Raw genomic sequence first — 26,848 nt, 5'->3', positions numbered from 1 at the left:
GTCAGTGCACAGTATATAAGGCTCTCAGCCCAAGACACCTTCAAGAGGACTCTTCACAAGGGCCCAACTCAGCAGAATAGTTTGTAACCAGCTGTAATTACAGCTCCCACTGCCACCTCCGCCCTGTTCCACTCCCAGCGAGTCTCCTTCCCCCACCCCAAGGTGTGCACCGTACGCTATCATTACACCAACCGCTGCTCCTCTTTACTGCACACCCCGCCCTGCCCGGCAGCCAGCGATTGCCTCAGCCACCTTGGAAAGCTCAGCTGGCATAGGACAGGATCCGCTCCCCACTGCAGAACTTCACGAGGCAGCAGCGTGCCAAATGAGGCAAACAAAGTGCACTGCGGAGAGGAGCCTGAGACATGTTTAGAGGCAGAGCAGACAGACCGAGACAGGGATGAGCAGAGGGGCTGGGCTGATATTAAATTAAAGGAGACAGGCTCCCATCAAGCAAGTCCAGGAAAAGCACAAAACTTGTGCTCCACAGTGCACTGGGGCAGCCAAGAAACAGTGCCCAGGTGCTGTCCACACACCCCTCGCCCCGATGCACCATTTACAAGCAATCCTGAGAGGCGCACCGGCTGCAGAGAAGGCTTTGTTAATCCCATCCCTACAATGAAGCATGCCCTAGGTGCTGCTTTCATGTGTGTTTCCTGGGGAATATTAGCCAGAGTGCTAGAAAGACAGACAGATCGAGAAAGAATGTCTAAGCTTTATTCCAGAAAAACACTGGACTCAGAACTGGACCATCTGCAACCGACAGGGCATGAGCAATTCCCTGTAATCATCCTCAGTCAAAGACATTGGACTGATGGAAAACAAAGCCAGACCAATCACTAATCTTCCCCCACAGAGCTGGGCACCATCGCCCTGTGCACCTCCCCCACCCCACCCCAAGCCTGGCATTCACAGAATACATCTACATGGGGATTAATCTTCCTCCTGGAACAGAGGCCTGGATTATCCAGCCACCTCGATTCTCCGCACGACAACACCCCAGCAATCCTCGCTCCAGCACCTGCTTTGCTAGCAGGGCCCTAAATGTTGTAAGGGAAATTGCCCGGTTCAGGTTCAACCGGCACCGCGTTGTATCACAAGGTAATTTATTCCAGTGCTAGGTTCAATGGTTCAACCTCCGGCAGGACCCAGCACCTCTGAGGCTCCTTTCAGGTGAAAGCTCCGAAGAACCGAGTTGCCTGGAGAAGGGCAGTAATGCCAGTACAATCCACGTGTTACTCTCCTTCCACATTCTTTATTTACTGCTTTGTCTCTTTAACCCACTCTCCTGCCACCTTCCTTTGACGGGCTCCCCCTCCCCTTGCTCTCAGGCAGGTGGGACCTGAAAACTGAAGGCCCTGGCACATATTACAGACACAGAACAACTCAGTAACATTTCAGCCTCGCTAGTCTATAGCTGGGCTGAATTGTAGAGCTTTAACTCTACTCAGAAAGGTGAGTAGAGAAAGGAGAGCATCCCTAAAAGCTGCAGCTGGTACAGCTGTGTAGGGCGAATGACATGATCCCAACAGACACGCTGCTTTTTGAGGAAGTTACTCGATTCTTCTTAAGTGACCGGAGTTGCTCAAATCAGCATTGGTACAGTGATTTGCCAGCCACACTGACTGCTGCTTTCAGGGGCTTAAGCTGCTCCCTTGTTCCTAGAGAATGGTTCGTCCCTTTGCCACAATGCGCTGCTTAGAGTGAAACCTTCCCTCACGTCCAATAACCAACCCACTTGCCATATCCCCCAGGATTTCCAATCTCACTTTGGCCAGTCTTTACTGAAGACCCACTCCAACCTTCCTCCTCCCACCCAGTTCTCACGGGTAGCTGCTTACGATGGACTTTGCTGTGATCCATCAAAGCCAACAGGAAAGACCATGTTCGATGACCTCACTGCAGTCAGACACCTACTCCAGTTATAAATCTTTCGGCACTCAAAGCCTGGGAATGCAAGTCCTGGCTCAGGTGCTCTCGTATGCAGCTCTGGCTGTGCTCAGAGGTGGGGTGTGTGAATCCCAACCCTATTGCCTCACAACGCATTCAGAGGCACTAATCAGCCAAAGCACAATTGAGACGTGCATCAGATTAGCTTGCAGACCTGGAAGAAAAAGTTTGAAAAGGGGGCTGCACCTAAGGGATGGAGCACATCATCTTTCTGCACATGTCAAAGGAAAAAAAGAGGGACAAGCTTCAGAGGACCAGTCGTGCATGGACAGAGGGGATTTTACTGGGGCTGCCGAGGAGCATTATATTAACCACAGCAACCAGAAAGTTGCTTACTGCATCGAGCATTCTTTTTTTGGCTGCAACTTCCTCCCCTAATCCTGCACTTCTGTCCCTGGCCCATGCTTGCCTGCACTCTATGACACAGCAGCTTGCGCTCATGTTGGCAGGGGAACACTGCCCTGTACAGGAACCCAGCTTGGCAGCAGTAGAGGCCCACTCAGGCACATGCCACCACTCACCAGGGGAATCAGATACCCTCCTGACCCTGACGAGGGGATCCAAAAGCCTCCTCAGAACAGGGGAGACCTCCAAAGCTTTCACAACACTGGGGGTGCAACAAGGCTAATGCCTCTTTCCAAAGAGCCCTGTTCATGAAACCTGCTGGGATTCCTCCGAACAAAAATTATGCCAGTCACAGTAAGTGGAACTGGTTTAACAGGGTCCTTTCCGTCTTCCCTTTAATACCATTGTTCTCACACAGAGGTCTGTGAAGGCCAGCAGTGGTGCCTGCTCAGATTTTTCAGTGTGCCAATGTTTACAGCAAAACTGGGGTGAGCCTCCTTAAATTGCATCCCACACAGAAAAGAGAGGTCTCAGAGTTCTCCTCCATGCGCTCCTGAGACAGCTGCGGCTGGAAACTGAAATCTCCCGCTGCAGCCACAAGCTGGCGTTATCCATTTTAGATATTTATGCAGCACCTATCACCGTGGTATCAAAACAGTGGCGTTATAAGCAGTTTGCAGGAGTCAGCGAAGAGATTCCTTTCATGCTCATCTCTTAAGAGAGGCTGAAGTGATTTCTTCATCATGTTGGCTTCTGTCCTGGTATCTCCAGGGCAACCTAAGCAGAGCTGACCCAAAGGTGACTAGCTAGTGAGGAGAATGGTCAGAAACTAGCAGATTGGGGGCATCAAAGATCTCCACATTACCCTGACGGGTGGGATGAAGGGGAAAGGCCCAGATGAGAAGTCACACACACATACAATGCTACACCACCTAAAAAGGAGCGACGAAACTCAACAGGACGAGCCATTTCTAAACACTTTGGTTGCCAGTGAGATCAAAGATTTTCTGAATCAGCTACTGGCAACGCACCTTCCACTCCCAGCATGAGTCATGCCAAGTCTACCTGCCTCAGAATCTAAACCTGCTGTCTGAGCAGAGGGAGGCAAATAGGTTCACCGTGACCATCGTGAAGGCATCTGATACGCAGACCGAACACACAGACATGACGTGAGTTAGTGGGCCTCAGTCCAGTTTCTAGAGGACACAGAAACCACCTCAACTGGCAGCAATCGGACTGAACCGGTCCTAGAGAGTGGGCACTGCTTTGGCCCCCCTCGAAGTGATCTCTGCAGATCAGGGTTGAGACAGCTGGGTGAAGCAATGTGAAAGTAACCAACTTTCACTATTGCCACCGAAATTGTACCAGTTCCATGGCTAAAAACAGACCTGCAGACTTTAGGGCTGACAATCTGGCACTTTCCATCAGGCCTAAATATATTCTCTCTCTCACACACACACAAACACACTCACGCACACACACAAAGAGCAACAGGAAAAACTGTGTCTAGAGACATCAGAACTCAGGGACGTGATCCTCCCCCAAACAGGTGCTGATTATACTGGGAAGGCAGTAGGAACCTGAGGAGGTAAGGCAGGGTGGATGCCGATCACGAGAACAAACCACAACAGTTATCGCCTAGGCCAAAAACAAACAAGAGTAAAGCAAGTTCCATCCTGAGTAAAAATAAAAGCCACACACATGCTCACACCCCAACACAAAGCCACACGTTGCTGTGACCCCTGATTCAGCAAACAGCCTGGGCTGCACAGTCATACCAGAGTCGCACAGAATCCCAAAGACGCTGTGTCCGCCCTGAAGTCCCTCGATCTGCTGTCCCTCCACACTGGAGCACTGTCACCCACGTAATTCTGGGCTGCAGGCGGTTACCAAGTCCAACACAAGGGCTGGATTTAAAGGAAGGGGCTAGACAATTGTGTGGCCATGTACAGCATTGCACAACTGTCCGCGCTACCTAAGGAGCTAGGTCTTTCTCTGAAGCATCAGGCAGTGCCTGCTACTGGGGGACAGGGTACTGAACTCAAGGAGGCAATGGTCTGATCCATTATAGCAAATCTCCTACCACGGCTACTGGTGGGAAAGCATGGTTGCTCCTACCAGGATAGGAACATGCAATACAGCTGCCATAACTATTCTTGCACGAGGAGAGACGTGTTCAACACAGGGTCTCAACACCCCTACTAAGGCGGGGGCAAGAGAAAGAGATTTCAGCTCAGTCTTCAATGCTCAGCCACCTCTACCTGTGTGGTAAAGCTGGGAAAACCACCACGTCCCATCCAGGGGAGGGGAGCATTGCCACATGGCCAGCTCACTCTTGCAGGCTCCAAAGAATACCCACAACCAAGACGGTCCTTTCACCATCACAAAGGGACTGTGTTTATCTTTCCAGGACAAAATAATCATGACTACAGCTATTCCAGAGTCAGGAGCCGAATGCAAGTAGCTAGGCCACCCGCCCCCTAGTCCAGACTGGAGGAGCCGAGTGACCCAACCGCCTCTGCAGAGAGGCCTCAAAATCCAAATGCCCTGATCCTGCAGTGTCAAGGCGAGACCCCAGCACAGAGTTCTCTCTCTCACAGCTGATTTATGGATGTCACGAGGAAGAGAGGGCCACATACAGGGTACGGCAGCAGCCCATTGGAAAGAACGTGTGAGCACCAGGAGGGGGCCGGGTGAGGCTAAGGGCCTTAGGCATTCCTCAGTGTATCTGAAACCCATGTATGTCTCCTCCAGGATCAGCCCGTGCAATCCTTTCCCCAGGCATTTCAGCCCCTAACGATGAAGGGTCCTTATTGAAACCATCTGCCTCCCCACCTCACAGGGAGACTGCCACTGCCTGACAAAGCAGCCAGGGAGGAGGGGTTAGGCAACTGAGGCGACCATGTCATCACCTCTCCTACCAGTCCAAACAGCTGTAATTAAAGCATCAACACCCCGCAGGCAAAGATCCGCCTCACCGCGTTCCAGAGCCCCTTCCAGTCGATGGCAGAACAGTTCTTGGTGCTACAGAGCCTACGATACTAGCACTGCCTGGAGAGCTGCCTGGGGTAACTGGGAGCAATGCAAGTGAAAAACCAATGTATGGCTGCTGCAGAACAGAGGCGATGACAGCAAGAAACACAGCATCAAATAAAGCATGGAAAGAAATGGCTTCACTATGAACAGAGGGCTAGGAACCCCCAAATCCTAATCCTGACTCCAACACAGATTCATTCTGTGGCCTTGGGCAAGTCACTTGCCCCCATCTGCAAAATTTGGCTAATGATAGTTACCTCCAGTGTACAATCTAGGAGATTAATTAGCTAATATTTAAAATGCTTGGAACAGGAAAAGCACTGTATACATGCTCATGATGTTTAATGCTGATTGGTACTAGGTGTGCAATAATATGAATCATGACTCTCTGGGCCAACCTAGGACCATAACTAGCGTTTTTGCATTTGCAGCACTTTTCTTCACACTGCGACACTTCTCTTCATTTCGTCAAACATCTAACTGAGAGTTAATCACTGGAACAGGTGACCTAGGCAGGTTGTGGAATCCCTGTCCCTGAAGGTTTTTAAGCTTGGGTTTACTCCTACAGGCATTCTGTGCCAAAATATTAAAAATTCTGTGCCAAAATATTGTAAAATTCTGCAAGTTTTATTTGTCAAGAAATAAATGCAGAGGCTCCAGCATGGTGGGAGATCACCCTGCAGCCTCCCCATCCTGGGGACACAGACTCAGTGGTGAGGTTGCACCCGACCCTGACACAGCATAAGGTCGGGCCTGCCGCAGAAACACCCTGGGGCCCTGCTCCTCTGCACCAGGTGCACCAGGTGTGGGGCAGGCAGGCAGGCTCAACCAGGCAAGGTCCAAGTGTGGAGGGGATCAGTGTGGGGTAATCCAGGTGTGGGGTGAGAGGATTCTGTGTAAGACAACCTGGTTGCAGGCAGTTCAGTGGTGGGTCTAGGAGTGGGGGGATCTGGATGCCCAGAGGCTCGTTGTGGGGTTTCCAGGTGCAGGGGCAATGAGACTCCAAGTGAAAGTGGTTGGGGTCAGCGGAGGGGTCTGGGCAAGAGAGTCTCAGCAGGGGGATTTGGATGCTGGGCAAGTGTGGCTTGGTGGGGTGGGGGTCTAGGTGCAGCTAACTGGGGTTAGTGGCATGGGGGTCTGGAAGTGGGGGCTCAGGATGGTGCAGGGGTGTGGGGCTCATCAGCACAGCGGTTTGAGTGCAGGGAGCTCAGTGAGGGGTGGTCTCGGTGCAAGGGTGGGGGTCTGGAGGCAGGGAATCTGGGCACAGGGGACTCCAGATGCAGAGGTTGAGGTTTAGTGGGGTGGAGTTTGGGTTTGGAGGCGATAGGGATGTTGTATGTGTACGGAGTGATGTCTGGGTATGGCAGATCTGGATGCATGGGAGTTGGGCAGATGGGGGCACAGCTGAGAAGCAATAAGGGCAGGAAGCAGGGGATGATGCTGAGCTTCGTGCAGCTGGGGGAGGTTTCTGGGGGTGGGTCTGACCCAGCCACTCCTTCTGAGGAAAGAGGAAGTCCCATCCTCTCCTGCTTCCAGCCTAGCCGGGATTAGCAGCTGAGCCTGGCTCAGGATAGGAGCCACTGTCTGGGATGTCCCCAGCCCTGCAGTGATTTACCTCTCCGCTGGCTGCCTGAAATGATGTACCTGTGCAGCTAGGGAGTGGTGCGTGACTGCTCTTGCAGCTTCCCTGTCAGAGTGTCAGTTTTCTGCGGGGAAGGAAAGAAATCTTCGGGGGGTATGAATTCTGCGCACATGCTAGGGGTGGTCTAGGTATTCTTAATCTTGTCTCGGTGTGAGGATAATGGACTAAAGGACCTCTTGAGCTCCCTTCCAACCCTATATTTCTAGGACTCAAGGATAACATTTTGGTATCAAAGTCCCATCTCCTCCTTCCAACATGACTCTGATTTTGAATCAGAATACAGAACCCACTCTGCTCTGCAATTGCACATTTGTGTTGCATTACCTCAAATAGTTCACTGCTGGCTGGTTAGACTGCAGCAGCAGGTCTCCACAGACACTGCCTAGCATGCATGCATAATATTTTATTATGTTGGCCAAAACTTCCCTTTTCTCTGAAAACTACCTCTCTGGTTTTCTGTGCCACTTCAGTTTCATGGCATCAGCATCCAAAGGGAGTAACTCATGGACAAAGAGCTACCTAGCTATCACATCTCTCAATGCCTTGGCTCAGGGGTATGACACACGGAGCTCCATAAAGGAGCTCAGAACTGCTTTCATCATTATCATGGACACATGGCCTGCAGAAGCTACCTGGCTCAGCATGTGGTGCTCCATCTTGATCTGGGTAGCCAAGCAATGAAACATGGGTGGCTGAAATCTGCCCCTCTCTGTGCATATGAGGTGTGGTCCTGGGGCTCCTGAGAAATCGCCGACGCAGCTCTCAGTTGGGCAACGTATTGGCACCTCTGGGCTAGGCAAGTCACTCACCTCTCAGTATCATGCGGACTTTTAACTGGTCTGAATCTAGGAGCTTTTGTTCTCCATTACGGCCAAGCTGAGCGAGTCCTCACATGGCCGAGACCTTTGGGACCATTTTAGTAGCGGGTGACTCGCTTCAAAGGTGCAGCTCTGAATTCAGAGCCCTGGGATGCAAGGACACAAGAGGACGAAGGCAATGGGAACTAACATACACAACACAGCAGGGTGGAACTTGGGTCTTGTCATCCTCTGCCAGTCATCTCCCCTCCTTGACACTCCCACCTCTCATGCTGCAGTCTAACCACCCTTGCCGGTTAGTCATCATAATGCCTTCAGTTCACACCTCCACTCAGTCAAACATTTCTCCCACTACTGTATGGATACCACCACCCACAGCAGACCAGGAATCAAACAGAAGCAGGTTAAAGCGGTACAGGCCACTGACCCAACATGGCTTTGACTCGACTAACTCAACACACAGTGCAAATCATGTCGCCTTCCATCAGCCATGCTCACAGACTAACGCCTTGTTGTGTAAACTAGATTTTTAGCCACTGGTGCAAACCCCTAGTGAAAAAGTGTTGGATGCTGGAGTAGCTTAGTTACTAAGGAAGCAAAAACACGGTGTCAACAAGCCCTAGATCAGTCCATCTGAGCTCTTTTCATCAGTCTATAACGAAAGGCTTGTAAAGTAATAGATCACAGAAACTGCAACCTGATGGACCCAAGCTTCCCAGATCAAGGCAAGGTTTGTAACTGAGATGAAAGCACCTGAAATGTCCGTCCCAGGAAGGGTACACACACATAGGGACCCTTTGTATTCCAGATCTCACTGCACCCAGACTTGCCCAGTCTTGCTCCTTGAATGGAAGGTGCTGTGGTTGAGATTAATTTTACCAGCAGTTTTTAAAGTACCACTGTTATTATGAAAGATTTCTCTGAGTAATTCAACTCAGCATTTACATTGTCAGCTTGAACAACGTCAGGTGTCCTTCCTCCCTGCCGTCCAAGGAGAAGAATCACTGCCACTGAACCGTGGGGTCAGTTGCTCCCAGACAAGACGAGAGCCCATGGAGGTCAGAGCCTGTTCATTGACTCTGTGGAATTATAATCTCACCAGTTGCTCCACCCTGCAGGCCAGATGACACAGAATAACCTCAAATATGCTCTAGAATCATCCACTCTCAAACATTCATGTTCTCAATTCACATCTCATCAAGAATTCCCCACTGGAGGAAAGGGCTACTGCAAAACTCGTTCTGGATAGGAGAAGTTGAATTGTTTATCGCAAAGTTGGGGTGTGGGTGGGAATGAATGGAAAGAAATGAGAGAACAGGCCCTACAACTCTCCAGTGTGAATGTAACAGCCTGAACTTCATTCTTGTGCCCAGCCCCCACAGGCAAGCACTGAACGCCATGCTGAAAAAAGGCCATGTTACAGTTTAAACATTAATTTCCCTTCATTGAGCAGGCTTCGTAAACAGGATTATTCCCACATGGATCCAGTCACTTTTCAGTGCTGACAATTCCTGCCGAGGTAGCTATTGGCTTTCATTAGCCAGCAAGCCAACCACACGAGCCTAAGCGGGGCTTTCATCTTTGCCAGGAAAGTCTCAGATGTCCACTAAATGGAGCAATTTACAGTTTGAGCATGAAAGCTAACTAATGGGATGGGGTGAGCAGTTGCCTCTACCAGGATTATCAACCTTCATTAGCAGGTCTGAGTCAGACCAGAGCAGGCAGAGGTAGCCTTGTGATTTTATTTTCCCTTTGCAACATAATAGTCTGTACAAACTGTTAGAGGTTATTCATATTAAAGTCAAGCCTCCATGGTTCTGGTCCCAGATCTGCCACTGGCTCTCTCCAACACCAAACAAGTTCTCTTGGCCTCAGTTTCCCTACCTAACAAACAGTTCACTGCATTTACTCCACTGCAGCTGCAGGGCTTTATTAATGAATATGTGTAATGCACTGAGATCCTCAGATTCCATTATTAAACCCCTTTCTGGGAGGATACTCCCAGATGCTATACAAGGCTTTTATTCCCAGAGCCCTGTGAAGCACAGACACTGGAACTGTGTTTTCCTCACCTCTGGAATTTTTGAATGGCACCCCTTGAACTGGAGGACTGGAGAATCAATTATATCCCAGCCTCAACATGCAACAAGGAAACGGAAGCATATGCTGTCAGTGCCTGGCTCCTCTGGACGGGACAGTCACCATTTCAAGAAACTTGGCTGCAAAACTTACAAAACAAAAACACTGTGATAGGAGCCCTGTGGGGCAGAAATCTGGGCTCACAGACAAGTCTGTCTCTGCGGAAAAAAATAAAAACCAGCACAACGAGGAGGCCAATGATCTACTTCAAAACTGCACACTCACTGCCTGTGCCATACACCCCCGGCAGCTGCCGAAAAGATGCAGGCACCAGCTTCAGAGATCCACGGCCCTCACGTCAGCATCCACACACTCACTAGTGCCGGCAAGGGGTGGGAGAACAACCCTCCTTTTAAAAAGCGCTTAAACGGAGCTACCTTAGGAACAGCCCCTCTGGGTGGGAAGTAAATGATTTAGGGTTACCGGTGCCACCTCCAACCCCCTCCCCAGCTAAGCACCGCATCGCTGCTTGAATGCAGCCAAGCGCTGATCTCTGACAAACAAACTGACCAAGCCACACAAGGTGAGACCCTGCTTATGACAATCACCCCTAAAGTGTTTATGGCTTTAGATCCCCACTGACAAGCCTCTGGCTGGCTTTGCGCCATCACCGCCTCCTAGGAGATGCTCAAGGAAGGTGTGCGAGCCTACAAGCGAAAGGCAGATCTCAGGGGGGCCAGCCACCACCACCACCCCCCGAATGATGCGACTGTGTGTGGAGGGCTGAACAACAACAGGAGCCACTGATCCAGCCGGGGGAGCTGCTCCCCCAATGCCCATTACTGCGGTGAGACGGGGGGTGGGGAGACAAACAAGCCGCCGAGGCTCCAGTCCCTGTGGGAGGCAGGGGCCGCGCTGGGGGCTACGTCCTGCTCCTCCCCCAGCCCGGCCTTTGCCCATGGATCCTCCCGGGCGGAGCAGCCGGCGGAAACGGCTCCATGGATCCGCGTCCCCGCAGCGGCGCGACTGAGCCTGCGGGAGCCGCCGGCAGAGGCTGCAGCGGGCCGGGTTAGGGGGGGCGAACCGGGCACTGCGCAGGGCCCCCGCTGCGCCCCGCCTCGGGGCCCCTTTGCCCCCGGTCCCGGGGCTCCCGCGCCCCGCCGCCGCCGCTACCTTTGTACCGCTCCAGCACATCCTCGTACGCCTGCACGACAACTCCTTCCTCCTGCGCGAGTGCCGGAGCAGCCCGGGCAACGTAGTCCGCCATGTCGCTCCCTCCGGGGCTCGGTGCGTGGCTTCGGCTTCCGTCCCGCGCCGGCGGGGCTCCGCGCGACTGCAGCGCGCCCACGCCGGGTGGTCCGCGGCTTCCTCGATTCCGCCTCGGCTCTCCCGCTGTCAGCCGCGCTCGGCCCCAGCACCCCGGCCCGCCCCCGCCGGCCCGAGCGCCGGCGACAACCCGGCCGGCCGGCCAGGAAACGCGGGGGGCAAGCAACGCCCGACCTCGCAGCAGCGCATGGCCAGTGGCGGCGGATACGCCTAGGAGATCTGCTTTGCGGTTGTGGGTGGCCCGCCGGTGACAGTGCACCACGGCAGATGCGAGCATGGTCTATGTAATATGGCTGCCTGATGGTGATCGGTCCTCCTGGGTCGAGTTGCATGGTGCCCACGGGCCGGGAAAGGACACCAGATCCGGATCAGAACCCGGGAGAGGAGAGAGGCACCAGATCCGGATCAGAACCCGGGAGAGGAGAGAGGCACCAGATCCGGATCAGAACCCGGGAGAGGAGAGAGGCAACAGATCTGGATCAGAACCCGGGAGAGGAAACAGACACCAGATCAGAGGCACCAGATCCGGATCAGAACTGGGGAGAGGAGAGAGGCACCAAATCCGGATCAGAACCTGGGAAATGAGAGAGGCGCCAGATCCAGCTCAGAACTGGGGAGAAGAGAGGCACCAGAGCCTGAGAGTTGCAGATCCAAAACAGAGGGGCCTTGAAAAGGAGAGTGAAGGGGATCTGACCGAGGGGAGGAGAGAAAGGGATCAGAACCTGAACTTAGGGGGACTCCACTTCTGGAATCAGAAATGGAGACAGGAGAGAACTGGACCAAGATCCAGGCGCTGTCACAGGGGTAAGTACTGGAATCAAGCCTGAACATACAGCACAGACCAAAACCAGAGAAAGAACAGAACAGAGCATACCCTAGATCGACAAGCGCTTTGAGTATCCAGACTCTCAGTGGAGAGTTAAGGAGAAATGATGAGAGAGGCATGGACCAAAACAGGATGCTGAAGCTGAGAGAAGGCGTAAGGAGAAAGGCACAGACTCTGCATCAGAGTCAGAGCCTGTGAGTTTGGCCTGAGGAAACAGGAGTCCTTTAAAGAGAGCCTGGCTGAAATCGGAGGGTCAGCAGCTGAGACAGAACAAAGAGCAGGATCCTAGAGTCAGACTGGAGCAGAGTTTCTGTTTGCTGAAAATCCCCAGAGGAACTTGGGTTCAGATTAGCAATTTTCCACTTCCCTACACTTCTTATATAGGCCCAACTCTGCAATCAGATCCGTGTAGGTAGAGCCTTGTGCCTGGGCACGATTCATCCATGCAGATCAGAGATCCTACAAAGACATAAACATGTTTAACTTTACACAGTGTGTGTGAAATTCTGGCTTCATTGCAGTAAATGGCAAAAGTGGGGAGGGGGCATGGATCAGCGTTCACATTGCACTTCCCATCAGTACTCAGCCCAAGCCAGGGAAGCTAATGATCCAACCAGCGGACCAAATTCAGTGTGAATCCTGGTCATGTGTCACCTGATGCACATTGCGCATATGCTAAGAAGAATGGCAAAAGCCTTACTGACTGCAAGGGAGCCAGGATTTCACCCTGACAATACTCCCCTTGACTTCCCTGGAATTACTCACTGGTCAAACTTCCTGGTGTAAGGACCTTCTGACCTGTATGTTTTGTAAAGCACTGGCCACGTTTTCAGTGCTTAACAAATAAATAATACCTGTACCAATGGTGTAGTAGTTTTTCATGCAATTATTCTGCCCCCGTTTGTTTCAAATTTACTTTCAGGATTATGGCGCCACCTGAATTAAACAGAAAAATGATGATTCTGGTGATACTTTGCACTCCAGATCTGTGGATCATTCAAGTGACATTTTAACCTTGACAGAACAGGGAACTTTAAGCCAGTTCTGCAGGTATATGCAAATTAAGCTAATCATGGCACAATAGCAGGCGTGAAGGCCTCAACATTAGCACACTTCATGCACCAAACTGGGATTTAGGCTTTCATTCCCTAGCTCAGTGCTTCTCTGCAAACTTTAACAAGAGGCCACTAACTGTGGGTGCCTCCAGTTTTGGGTGATAACCAAACTGAGATAACTTGGGTCTAACTTTCAAAAGCGCTAAGCACGCAAACATTCATCTGAAGTCATGGGAGATGGTGGTGCTCAGCACCTTTTCAAAATCAGTCCCATGGTGCCTCAAATTTCATCACCCAAAAATGGAGGCATCAAAAATTAGACGCTAGCTGTGAAAATGTAGCTGCATGCTGCCCAGCACCCACTTCGACATGGTTTGTACGTAAGCTTGAAGCAATACCCATATGCCTTATCAACTCGAAACATCTGTATTGGCATTACATATTCTACAAGTCTTGCCAAAGTGTAAGTGACAGAAATAAGGCAGATTTGTCAGGAGATAGTTTAATAGATCAGGTATCATACCAGCGGAGGGTTTCACATTAAATAAGCAGTGTGACAGGTAAGTCCTGTCTGGGATGGCTGCTGTGCTAAGAACCCAGCATAGAAAAATAAGGAGTGGAGGAAAAACAAGCAGCAGATAATCAATGATTTTCAATTTTAAAAGTGCCTTAACTCCAGATGAGTGTTTGTTTGGTAGATGGCCTGGTCTTCATAACATTAGTATCAAAATGGCCCAGGTTAGCTTTGAAATTAACACCTCCATAAGATAAATGGGTAAGCAGAAGTCAGATTTGTTACTGATACTTTTATTTACCTTGAGTCTTGGAAGCTATTTGTATAACCAAAGAGTGTATACACTAGCAATTGGAAAAACACCAGAGGAGTTGGTTTTGCAAAACCTCCCTGGTCTTGGATTGATTTTGAAATAGTTCGTCAGTCCGGGTTTGATTTTGCAAAATCAAAAACCAGGGTGGGGTGTGAATCCAGGTCAGATCATCACTGATGCAAAACCTCCATATTCAGCCTTTGGGTTTTGTCCCACAGCCTAATTAGACTAGTATAATATGAAGCAAAACCCCAAAGTCACAGGATCTCCGAGTTCCTTGTGGGTCTGTTTTTTGGAGCACATTTGCAAATCTCTGAAACATGGTTATTGTCACAATGCTTCTCTTCCCACACCCTCTGACTAACTCAGCAGGTGTGGAAAGAAAAAAGAAATGCAGTTTGAGTGGCACCTAGTGGGGAAAGTTGAGTGATGCAAGAAAATCCACCACCTGCTCTCTAGAGAAGCATGAGTGAACACAGGAGAGGCAGTTACAATCGTCAGCGGTCACTGGGGATTATGGGAGGCAGCCGGACAATTCAGAAGGGTTGTCACTGAAACGAGGCCAGGGCACAAGGCAATTGTGGAGGGACTTCTTCACTGGATCCCACATTTCCTCCTTCCTGGTGCTTTTGACTTTTTGCACTGTAAAGTAAATAACATTCCTCCTACTCCTTGCAGTAGAAAATGGAACCAACCTAAGCAGCTAGACATAGGATCTACTCCTATTTTCCTGGACAACACCAGCCCCCATCCCATCTCCTGGAAAGATCAGCTCCCACAACCATTCCTGGGCAGCCAAATGTGGGATTTCACACACACCTCCCTCTCCAGGCCAAACAAATATGTAATCGAATTCCCTCTTTACCCTAGCAGGCAGGTCTGGATTAATCAATGTGCATTGACATGCACAGGGCTCCCATCTAAGGGGAAGTCACAACCCTGGGGGACCCACCCATGCACAAAAGAACAAAAACACTCGGGGCCAGGAAAGGGGCAGGGCAGGGCATCACAGGAGGAGGGCCCTGCCTGCATGCTATGGCCAGAGCCAACATGCCCAAGCAAGGAACCAAGCCAGCCCCACCCCATGGGACAGGAGCCGCTGCAGGGTGAGTGCAGGGCAGGATCACTTCCCAACTCCTCCCCGGGCCTCCCACCCACCCACTCCCCGGGGCAGGGATGGTGGGGCCCCCCATTGCTGTAGTGCAACCCCCAACCCCTTCATTGGGTACCAAGGACTCTTCGTTAACTACTGGCCTTGTTTCACACATGGGCTGTTGACCCCTTTCTCTCGTGGATAGGCACTTTGTGGCTGAGTCTATGCCCCTCCTAGGCAGCCCCACAGACAACAATCCACCCTGAAATTGCTCCTGATCCCAGATCTCCCACTGGACAGCAGAGCGCTCCCATCGCCAGCCTGCTCGCCATGCTGGTTTCCGAGATGAGATGGAGGAAATCAGTTTCCTGCCGCTAGACCAGGTTCCACATCTTGGCCTGGCTCCGCTCAGCTAATCCACTTTCATATGGCAGACTTTTTCCCTTCTTGTAAGATTCACCACCGCCCCCTCCCCAGCCATGCCCCCTCTTTCTGCCTCTCTGGACGGTTTTGTGCCTTGACAGGAGGAGAAGGTTTCTGCTGGATCCAGACTCCTGCTCCAGAGCTGGGAGTTGGAGAAATCCTGGTGGTGGTTTTTTTTTTTTGCCGCTGTAAGATTTGGCCCGTGCCTGTGAGAGACACACACGCCTTGTGACCGGGTGTCCCGGATGGGGACAGGCAGCCCAGAGAGACATTCCCTGCTTGAGGGTTCTGTAACCCTGGCAACCAGCAGAATGGTTACTCAGACTTCTGGGTTACCGTGGCAATGTGAAAAGCCACCTTCCACTTCAATCCCTGTGGCTCTTTAAGCCACAGAGCAGACAATTTCCTTTTGCTTTCTGTGTTTGCCATACAGGGAGCATCTCCAAGTGCGCTAATCCTTCCCTCGCAGAGCTGGGTGCCCTGTAATCCCTCCCTCACTCCCAAATACACTCCCTGCTCTTAGAGGCTTAAACCCAGCATGAAACCTCCAAAGCAGCAAAGCCCCCAGCCCTTGATTCATCAGCCCCTGAACCAGCTGAAAGAACAACTGCATTTCACACTCAGAGCACTTCGGAAATACGAACGAGTCCTCACCCAGCCCTATCCCTGCCAATGCCTTTTTAGAGATGGGGAAACTGAGCCACAGAGCAGGGGCCTCACTAGCCCATGGCCACACAAGCAAGTCAGCGGCAGAGCTGAGAAAAGAACCCAGGAGATCCCGGCCCCACATTTGTGGGTCAGATCATGCCCCTCTTGTGGGTCTAATTTCCAAGTCCCACCCAATAATGCAGTTGTTTCTAAAACTTAATCTTCATTAGCCAGGGGGCCTAAATCCTCCATGACGCCACAGAACAAATTGGAGAGGAGGAGAAGCAGAGGGAGGGTGCACTTGTGCCTACTCAGATTCCTCAAGTCTGAGTCTAGTGTACAGTAAATCTGCTCTCTGGTGGTAGTTCCAGTTGCAGTGCTTAGCACAGACAATGACTGTTGGACTACATTACCCAGAACTCCTTACAGGAAGTTGGGTGTGTCTCCTTTTGCAGAGTGAAAAATAGAGCTGGACGGATTTTGTTAAGAGGAAAGCTCATAGAGTCTGTGTTTTCCTTGCAAAATATTAATCACAGACATGAGTCTTCTCTGATGCAGATTTTACACTAAGCCAATTTTTTGTATTTATTTGCATCAACAAATGGCAGCTTTCACATCAAAACATGCAACCTTTTGGCACTTCAGTCTTCACTAGAAACAAGTGCTGAAATCCAGAATTCTGAAAATGTTGAGGTGTATGCTCTTGGGACCCAATGCATTAAAGCACATGCTTAAAGTTAAGATCATTGAGGTCAATGGGAGTACTCGTGCTTAAAGACAGGTTTCAGAGTAGCTGGATGTGCTTAAGTCTGTGGTCCCCAAACTGTGGGGCATGCCCGAGGGCACAGAGAAATGTCGAGGGGGCCGCAGTGGGGCCTGAGCTAGGCCCCTGAGGGGGCAGGGAGAGAGCACCACCCAGCCCTGTTCTGCCCCCCGTTCCACTCCACCAGGGTTGCCAATTTTGGTTGGACATATTCCTGATTTTATTACATGACATAATCTTTAATTACAGGTTACTCTTTAAGTCCTAGAGACTCCAGGACAATCCCATTGCCAACCGCAGCCATAGCTACAGCTCCCACTCTTGGCCACCAGCGGTTGCTCCCAGCCAAGACTCCGCTCGCAGCCCAGGGAGGCACAGACACATTCTGCTAAGAACATAAGAACCACCATACCAGGTCAGAGCGAAGGCCCATCCAGCCCAGTATCCTGTCTACTGACAGTGGCCAATGCCAGGTGCCCCAGAGGGAATGAACCTAACAGGTAATGATCAAGTGATCTCTCTCCTGCCATCCGAGGGTGGGCGTGCAAGAGGAAAAATTGGGGGACCACTGGCTTAAGTGCTTTGCTGCACTGGGACCCAAAATAGGACTCTGGAGTCTGAACGGAGCTAAGTGAATTTCACTCAGCTGTAATCTCTGAAGACTGTTTTCCTCTTAAGGAATCTTCCCCTAGAATCTGAGGCCCTTAATTTTTTTTAAGAACCCTTCCAGTTCATCTTCAAAAGCACGTGGGCCATGGCAGGCAAATTATAACGCTAACTAAAAGCTTGCTTTACCTTGCTGCTTTAATCAGCGAGGGTAATTAACACCATATTCCGGTCTTGTGCACTGCTACATTGTGCGTCCCTCAGGGGAGGAGGTTTTAAATTCAGGAGATTATGATGGCACGAGGCAGCTCTTCATGCATTGGTGCTGCTGTCCTTGCAGCTAAATCTCTGGACGGCTTGTGTGCCCACTGAGTAACGAAATAAGACAACTGTCCATGACAAGCAAAATAACAACCACCCTGACAGATTTTCATTTAAACCAACTCCTCTGGCTGCTCATAGCAGACACAAGAAATATCAGCTCTTCTCATATGAATTCTCTCCCCCCCTGCCTGTGGAAACCTGGCTCGCTCATCCTGCACAGCCACTCCCAGCAAGGAACAGGAAAGACCGTCTGTCCCTTTAGAACAGGCCAGATTTGTTGTTTGCCTCCCATCGGAAAGCGAGCTCTGATTTTAGAGGTGTATGAAATAGACTTATAGACAACTGAATTAAAAACAGTTATAAGGAAATGAAAAAGCTTTGCTTACCAGCTGGGTTTTTTAAATTCCACCTTGGGCATCTCGCGGCTGTGCAAAAGCTGCCATCTCCCTAACGGGAGGCAGAATTTGCATCTCACCAACCAGCAAAGAATAATCAAGGTTTACTCCCACATCCCTGGGACTCGCATTCAAACTGGTTTCTTTAATGTGTATTAATTAAACAATTACTTTTGCTCTGGAAGGGGAGCGTATTGGAATGGCTTCGACCAAGCCACTCGGCTAAAGATTAAAACTGAACTTCGGAATGACAAAGGAGCTCAAATGTCACTGTGAATGTGGATGAAACATGGACCCTTGGAAAATGCCAGCAGGGCCTCTCGTGTATCTGCCCGACTGCTGCTCTTTTCTGTCTTTAGGATTGGTCTTCTCAATCCCAGCCCCACTCCCTTCACATAGATATTGGGCTACATTTTGCTCTCTGGGCTAGATTCACAAATGTGCTTTGGTCATGCAATGCTTAGCACTGCAACACCTCATTCCTAGGTGCCCCTGCCACCTTGTGCAATTCTCATTCCAGAGTCAGAACATAAGAATGGCCATGCTGGGTCAGACCTGTGGTCCATCCAAATCAGTATCCTGCCTCTGACAGTGGCCAGCACCAGGTGCTTCAGAGGGGATGAACAGAACAGGGCAATTTATTGAGTAATCCATCCCCTTTCATCCAGTCCCAGCTTCTGGCAGTTGGAGGTTTAGGGACACCTGGAGCATGGGGTTGCAGCCCTGACCATCTTGGCTAGTAGCTGTTGATGGATCTGTCCTCCATGAACTTATCTAATTCTTTTTTTGAACCCAGCTATACTTTTGTTCTCCACAACATCCCCTGGCAATGAGTTCCACAGGTTGATTGCACATTGTGTGAAGAAGTACTTCCTTTTGTTTGCTTTAAACCTGCTGCCTATTCATTTTATCAGGCGACTACTAGTTCTTGTGTTACGTAAAGGAGTACATGACACTTCCTTATTCACTTTCTCCACACCATTCATGATTTTAGATCTCCTTCATATCCCCTTTTAGTTGTCTCTTTTCTAAGCTGAACAGTCCCAATTTTTTTAATCTCTCCTTGTCTGGAAGCTGTTCCACACCCCAATCATTTTTGTTGCTCTTCTCTGCACCTTTTCCAATACTAATATATCTTTTTGAGATGGGGAGACCAGAAACGCATGCAGTATTCCAGGTGTGGGTGTACCATGGATTTATATTATGGCATTATGATATTTTCTGTCTCATTATCTATCCCTTTCCTAATGGTTCCTAACACTCTGTTAACTTTTCTGACTGCTGCTGCACACTGAGCGGATGTTTGTAGGGAACTATCCACAATGACTCCAAGATCTCTTTCCTGAGTGGTAACCGCTAGTTTAGACCCTATCATTTTATAGGTCCCCAGGCACCACATACAATCCATAGGGAGAGTCAGGCATCTAACAAAGATATTCCCAGAAGCCAGCAAGCTGAATGGGGAGCCACCTAAGCTAGCCAGGAAAGAAATGCAAAGAAAAGGGGCAAGACTTAGGGCCCAGACTCACAAAAGTACCAACGTGTCTAACTCCCATTGATTCCAGACTGACAGGCCAGAGATGGCATCTCCCACCAGTTGGGATTCTCAGCTGTGAACCCTCTTCCGGAGGCAGTCACCTCAGCCAGGTCAACCCTTTCTTGCCAACAGAGAGAGACCCCCCAGCCCACTGCAGCGTGCATGGGGCCAGCACCTGGGAGATGGCAGGCTCCGATTAAAATCCCAACTCCGCCTGCGTTAGAGCAGAGACTTGGACCCAGGTGAGCATCCTCGCCACCAGGTTATTGGCTCTCATGGGGCTGGCTGTCCCAATCTCTCCTCTGGGAGCTGTTCCTCTTTGTCTAAATAATTCCATATTTACTGGGGGAGAGAGTGACTGACTCTGTCGCCCAGGGACCTGGGCACTCACCTGGGAAATGGGAGGCCTGGATTCAAATCCCTGCTCCAAATCATACAGTGTGGAGATGCAAATAAGTGTCTCCAACACCCCAGGGGAGTGCTCTAAGCACTGAGCTAATGGGTATTCTGGGCCCGCCCCTCCTGCTGTCTTTTGTGGAAAGCTCACTCCGGTAGGCATGGATCAGGCCCTGCCGGTGACGTAGGTGGGGGGAAGAACACCTAGTTTGAGAATGCTGCGGGGGCTCCCAGCAGTTTGTTAGCCGTGGGGCAGAGTCTGGACTTTGTTCACTTCTACCAGTGGAAAATTAGGCACCGGGGGACTTCAGGCAGCAGCTGAGCAGTGGCTTTGAGAATGTTGGTAGTGCCTAAATGTTGGACTTCGGCACCTAAGGAGGCAGTTCGGCCCTAAGTATATTCATATCTCTAGCCCCCTACTTAGTCCAGTGTAAATCCAGAGCTAATCCCCAGCAGGCAGTCTCTGGAGTTACTCCACATGGATACCAGCAAACCTGAAATCAGAATACGGCCCACGGGCTGAGCAAGTCCAAACAGGTTTAGGATCAAAGGGTCTTTTCAATCCAAAGTAAAGCATCAGCTGCCATGAGCACAAGAATTTGCCAAGCCAGTGAAACAAGACAGAGCAGCCTGATAAAGAAAGTTAGGCTCTAAACCTGTCTCGTCTGAGGACCCTACATAAAGCCACTCCCAGCCACACCTCCACAGATAGGTACCAGAATCCTTTGCTCTACTTCCCGCTCCGGGTGGGAATGGGTGGGCACTCAGGTTTACAAGCCACTCATGTGACCAGATGCTGCCAGGTGAGTGCCTGAAAGCTCATCGCCTTCAGTGGAATGTCAAGGTGTCCCGCACTGCACAGGAAGCCAGACAACAGCTGAGCAAACATGCTTCAGAGAAGAGAAGGGAACAGATTCACCCACACACTTCAAGTGCTGGGGACAGCCCTGAGGGTGAAGACCTCTTGCCTGACAACTGCTGCACTCAAGGCTCCTGTCAAGTCTTTCAACAATAATCCCTCCCTCGCCCCCCATCCACCCGGAAAGACAGTTGCAAAAATGTAACTAACAAGCAATAAACAAAGTGACAAAAAATCTGTGGCCTGCTCAGCACAGAAGCAGTTTTCGCTTCTAAGATTTTCTCCTAGCGTCTCCTGCCCATTACCCCGTCCCCTACCCACCACAGCACGTTGTCATTGTGGTGTGTTTCCGCTCACTGGGGCAGTGACTGTCCTTTTTTTTCACAGATCCATAGATTGTAAGGCCCAGGCTTGAGAATTTCGCCCAGTGATTCCTTCTGCCAGCCCAATACACTGTGGATGAACTAGAGTGTATCTTTTAGAAAGGCATCCGGTCTCTTTGTAGAGACTTCAAGTGACAGAGGATCCACCCCATCCCCGTAAAGTATCACGCACAGCGACTGCACTAGAGACAGTTCATAATAATAATATTCTGTGCAGCTACAGCCTCTGCTATCTAAGTGCTCTACGAATAGTGATGAATTAAACTTCACGGCACCCACCATGAGCTGGGGACATACTAAGATCCGCCTTTTACAGATGAGTTAACAGCACAGAGCTAAAGTGAGGTGCTCAAAGACACAGCAAGTCTGTAATAACAGCTGGGAAGAGAACCTGATTCCTGGCCCTCTGCTGTTGGAGCCCTGTGATATTGTCTTGCTTCATTAACAGAGGCATCTGGGGTGGAGAGCGAGCCACGCCCTGGGTGCTGCCCTGACACTGGGTTGGCTGATGGAATGCTCCTTGTGATCCGTTCTCTGCTCTCTGCAGCGTGGGGACCAGAGTGACAGTTCCGAGGCCCGGATTGTTTCGGGAGTGGGCCAAGGGAGCAGGATGGCAATGGGGAAGGCAATGGAAGAGAAGAGAAGAAAAGAGAACAAGGAGGAGGAGAGGTAGAGATAGAAGTCAAGAGGACACAAGTAGCAAGTAGTTGTGTTGTCCCTGAACCCAGAAATTCTTTTGGCCCAGCCACTCATTCGCTCCCCGCTGACATCACCTGTGAAATCCACAGAATCCAATATTTGATCCAGGACAATTCTGCCTTCATCTCGTGACCCACCACAGCTGTCATTCACCCCCGCTGTGCTCTCGTGGGTGGATCAGGATGTACTTATCCCGCTGACGATGAGTACAAGCTTCTGTAGTCAGACTAAAGAAGTGGAATCCATACAAGTGCCGGGGGAGAGTTCTGTATTTCAGTGAGTTGATTCAACTCCCCCTCCTCAAATGACCAATCCAGGGGTCCCAGTCATTGGTGGGGGCAGATACGGACAGAGTCGCATCCTGGCACTAGTAATCTCCTTGTGAAATGATCATGGGCTTTAATGAGAGGCAGCTCCTGTCTGTGTGTTAATGTGGTATTAGCTCCACCCTGATTGTACCAAGAGGTGCTCATTCTCACTGAAATAGCTAAAACAAAATTCCCTCTGATATCTGTCCCCGGGTCATGGCCTCAAGTGTGGATGGAAACCAGGCGTCTGACACCATTCCAAACTGAAACCCATCCCAGAAAGATGTGGAGGTCACATCTCCTCATGCTTTGGTGCAGCCTCCAGCAAAGATCTCAATAAATAATGTAAAAACCTATATCAATATTTCAACACATTTTCAAACCCAGTGACATGAAACTGCTTCCAACTCTTTCTTCCCTGCTGAGTGCAGTCTAGCTGCAACTCACAAGTTATTTTTAATGTGAAATCTGCATAAAAGCAGATTATATGACATTCTCTTTTCTTTAATCACGGGCTGGATCTACCCAGCGTGACGACAGACCCTGGCATTACAGAATGGAAGGAAAGATCAGAGCAAACTCACAGCTGGGAAAATAGCAGCATTTCTCATTTCTTCAGCTTGGACCCAAATCAGTGCAACCCCCACCTCCATTGTGAATGGCAGGTGCTCGTCACCTTGCAGGAGGGATCAGCACTCTGCAGGACCAGTTTATTTCACATTGTAGGGAAGCAGATCAGGAACGCAGCGCTAGGCAGAATGCAATCCTGAGCAGTGCTGAGTCCCCTGAGTTGTGGATGCTCAGCGTCCCCCAGAATCAGGGCCACACTTTGCATCCTTTCTTCCAGCCATTTTCATATTCCAGCCTCCAAGGCCCAGCATTTCTAGGACAAGGCTTTCCCACACCCCCGCTACTTGATTTTACCTCCAGTCCCAGGCAGAGCATTTTTAAGAATTACCACTTTAATTGGCTGGTTCCTCCTGCCCAGAGACTCCCAAGGGGGAAGGATAGCTCAGTGGTTTGAGCATTGGCCTACTAAACGCAGGATTGTGAATTCAGTCCTTGAGAGGGCCACTTAGGGATCTGGGGCAAAATCAGTACTTGGTCCTCCTAGTGAAGGCAGGGGGCTGGACTCAATGACCTTTCAGGATCCTTTCCAGCTCTATGAAATAGATATATCTCCATATATTAATAGCATTTGCAAACAAAATAACAAACTCACCCCATGAAGCAGCCTTCTAAGTGGGCTGGGGAATTCTGCATCTCTCTCCCCAGAAGAGAGGTGGATTAACTCTTTCTGTTCCCCTGGGGCTGGTTGGTATCATTATTCATATTATGGTAACACCATGTGCAGCTGGTCAAAACTAGGAATTTTCATTTGGCAGGAAATTTTGATATTTGACCTTTCCCACCCAATGGAAATGTGCATTTTCTTTCATTTTTGGAAAATTTTCATTTAGAAAAAAATTCAACATTTCATTTCAGGATAAAATTTTAGTTTCAAAACAAAATTTCACATTTGTTCCCATACAATTCTTTTTCCATGGGAAATTTTGTCTAAAATCTTCCAGTCAGCTCTACTGAGGAGCCCCAGTCATGGACCAGAGCCGGCTTGTACTAGGCGTGTACAGACCCGAATCAGAAATGGTCTCTGCTCCAAAGTGTCTACAATCGAAGGCTGACATAAAAGCATGGTTCTATCCTGAACCCCACTTGGCCTTACAGGGGCAAGAATGGCAAGAGCCAAAAGGAAGTGATTTTATTTTAACTTGGGGGGTATTTTAGACCCTTCCTCACTGGATGTGAGGAATAAGCTCCACCCTTTGTTAATGACATCAAAGAGAGAGTCCTCTAGGGTTTCCTCATGACAGCTGCTGTTTTCAGGGAGACAATCAGCAGCAGACATTTAAGGCCAACCTGGGGGCGCTGTGACACACACATAGGGTGACCAGACAGCAAGTGTGAAAAGTCAGGACTGGGGCTGGTGCAGAGGGACCATATACAAGGGACCATGTGCTCATCTAGCCTGGATTCCTGTGTAGCGCAGACCATTACATTTCATGCTGGAGGGTGAGGGTTGAGGCCTGTGTGATTTCAGGGAGGACCCAAAGTGAGATGACCATCTTGCACTTCTCCTAGGGTGACCAGACAGCAAATGTGAAAAATTGGGACAGGGGTGAGAGGTAATAGGAGCCTATATAAGAAAAAGACCCAAAAACCAGGACTGTCCCTATAAAATTGGGACATCTGGTCACCCTACACACACACACCCCAAGATACTCAGCACTAAGCCCCCCTCCTGCTCCTCTCCATCCCCAAGAGTTAGGTAGGGCAGGTGGGTGGGACTGGAGTCACTTTCCCCAGCTGGGGGAGGAAGGACTACTCATTTGGACTCAAACCAAGAGAAATGTTCCTGGTGCCCTGCCACCAATTAAACATATGGTCAAAAGGATTCAAACAAAACAGCAACAAACCCTGCCCATAGAGAACCACCCTACAGGAAAACCACTGCATGCCCACCCTAGGCCCCTGCCCATACTGATGAGTGGATAGTTTCCACCTCTGCCCCCAAGGATGCCCCCCGAGCCACTACAAATGTTTCGATTCCTCCAATCCCCTTGCAAATGCTCAGCTTGAACACTATCAACAAGGCACCACAATGGGGGCAAGAGAACTCGCAACCCATCAAACCTGCCCCTTGCATTTCATTTCACATCCACTTGCCATGGACACCCAGCTGCATGTGACCCGGCAGACAAAGTAATCGTCACGAAACCATAATGCTGCATCTCAGAGGCTGGGTCTTTGAGTCATGGAGGAGGCTGGCTCAAATACTGGGGTTTTGAATGGCCATGCAAGCCCAACTCGTGGGAGATGGAGTAGACCTGTGCAGATCAGGAAACTCCCATGAATGAAGGGATGGGTGGCCACCTTATCCCAAAAACAGCATTTTTTCTTCCATACCCCCCTGTTCATTTAATTTCAGAACCAGACTCATGGCCCAGGGCTGAAGGAGAGAGTGAAAGGGCTCTTCCAATCAGTGGGAGCATTGAAGGACCATCATCATCTCCTAACATTGCTATGGTAGAGTGCTTGAGCACTCTACCAGCCACGGAACTGATGCTGTGTCTACATTGGCAGACAACGGGATACATGATTCCCTACTGGAGATGCTCCGCGAGCAGCAGAAATGGTGGAAGACAGAGAGGAGACGGGAGGGGAACATGCAGGCTCAGGCACTGAATGATCTAAACTGGCTTTGTAGTGAAAATACTAAAGCTCCGGGTACACTACGTCTTCCACCACTGACACACACAGTGGTAAAGACACCTGTGGTGGCCTGTCGACAGTATGGCTTCCACTGCTGATGGAACTGCACAGATGGTGAATTATAGGTCCCATTTCTTCCAGAGCACAGGCGGCTTGAGAGACCTCAGGCCACTTTTGAACATGGGCCTTTTGTATCACCCTACACTGTGGCACTACCACTGACAGCAGCTAGGTTTCACTACCTTTCATTCAAATGATGCGGCAAGTCCAGTGCTCTATGGCAGACAAATCTGATTCCGGGTCCCTCACTCCCAGGGCTCGCAGGAGGCTTGGAGAGCTCCAGAGATGCATGATCAGTCCTATAGGAGTGGGGTACTTGGGATGGCTCTTAGGCAGCCGTTCTGGGCTGACGCAAGGAGTGGCATGGATGAGCTCTAAAAGAAGGCATATCTGATGGGGGCCTCATGCCGAGATTCAGGGGACAGTTATAAAGGAACCAATAGGGACATGGCTTTAATTCCTAGATATTGCATGTTTCCTTACCAGCTACTCTGACGACAGCTCTCTCTGCTGGGTCCAGCACTGAATCCTGGCTCTTCCGCTTCTTCTGCTCATGCAGGGGTAAATTCCAAGGTAAGGTGTCGCCCGGGGGGCAAGGAGACAGACTTCCCGACCTCTCGCTTCTGTAGGACCTCTCGCTCCGGCACGACCTCTCGCTCCGGCATGACCTCTCGCTGAGGGTCTCTTCATCGGAGGAAGACATGGCTCACACGAGAGGGATGCGCTACTCTTCAACGACAGCGATCTGTGGGTGGATAAAACAACACATGAAGTTCAGCTCCATGGGAAGATACTAGCAACCTTCTCTTGATTTTCCAAGCAGTCCTACCAATACGTGGCCACTGGGTGGCTCAGGGGGTTGGCATTGCAATAGGGATCCTTTCCAGTCCAAGGCACCTGTTCCAGTTTGACACAGGCAGGTAATGAGTGCTGAGCACTTATGACCTAATGGCTGTCAGCTGCCTACGGGACTGAGCACTTATGACCTAATGGCTGTCAGCTGCCTACGGGAAATTAGTTGGCGTGGGCCTCCACTCATGGTCCCTGTGGAAATGGTGATCTCAGCAGAAAAGAGCAAAGGCTGAAATAGGCCTGCAGACACTGAGAGATGTCACTCCAAGGCAGGTTTAAGGCGGGACGCTGTGAGTGGAAGTATACGCTGCTATTGCATGTGATGTGT

General features: G+C 50.3%; 1 protein-coding gene across 13 annotated transcripts in view; it reads right to left on the bottom strand.

The window, feature by feature from the left end:
• The window catches only part of MACF1 (microtubule actin crosslinking factor 1), a 250,864-nt gene extending 224,491 nt beyond the window's left edge, over positions 1 to 26,373 (bottom strand). For 12 of the 13 annotated variants that reach the window (XM_032789628.2, XM_075060891.1, XM_032789629.2 and 9 more), the window contains exon 1: positions 26,152 to 26,373. In XM_032789628.2, coding sequence (XP_032645519.1) covers positions 26,152 to 26,371 — 220 coding nt within the window. In that variant the 5' untranslated portion in view covers positions 26,372 to 26,373. Of the gene's footprint in view, positions 1 to 11,043; positions 11,247 to 26,151 lie in introns of those variants that run through there. The other variant, XM_075060893.1, reaches the window with a different exon arrangement.
• Positions 26,374 to 26,848: the final 475 nt, after the last annotated feature.

Source organism: Chelonoidis abingdonii, chromosome 25 (assembly GCF_003597395.2).
Source record: "Chelonoidis abingdonii isolate Lonesome George chromosome 25, CheloAbing_2.0, whole genome shotgun sequence".
In the NCBI taxonomy this organism is placed as follows: domain Eukaryota; kingdom Metazoa; phylum Chordata; order Testudines; family Testudinidae; genus Chelonoidis; species Chelonoidis abingdonii.
This window is presented reverse-complemented; position numbering and strand designations above follow the sequence as displayed.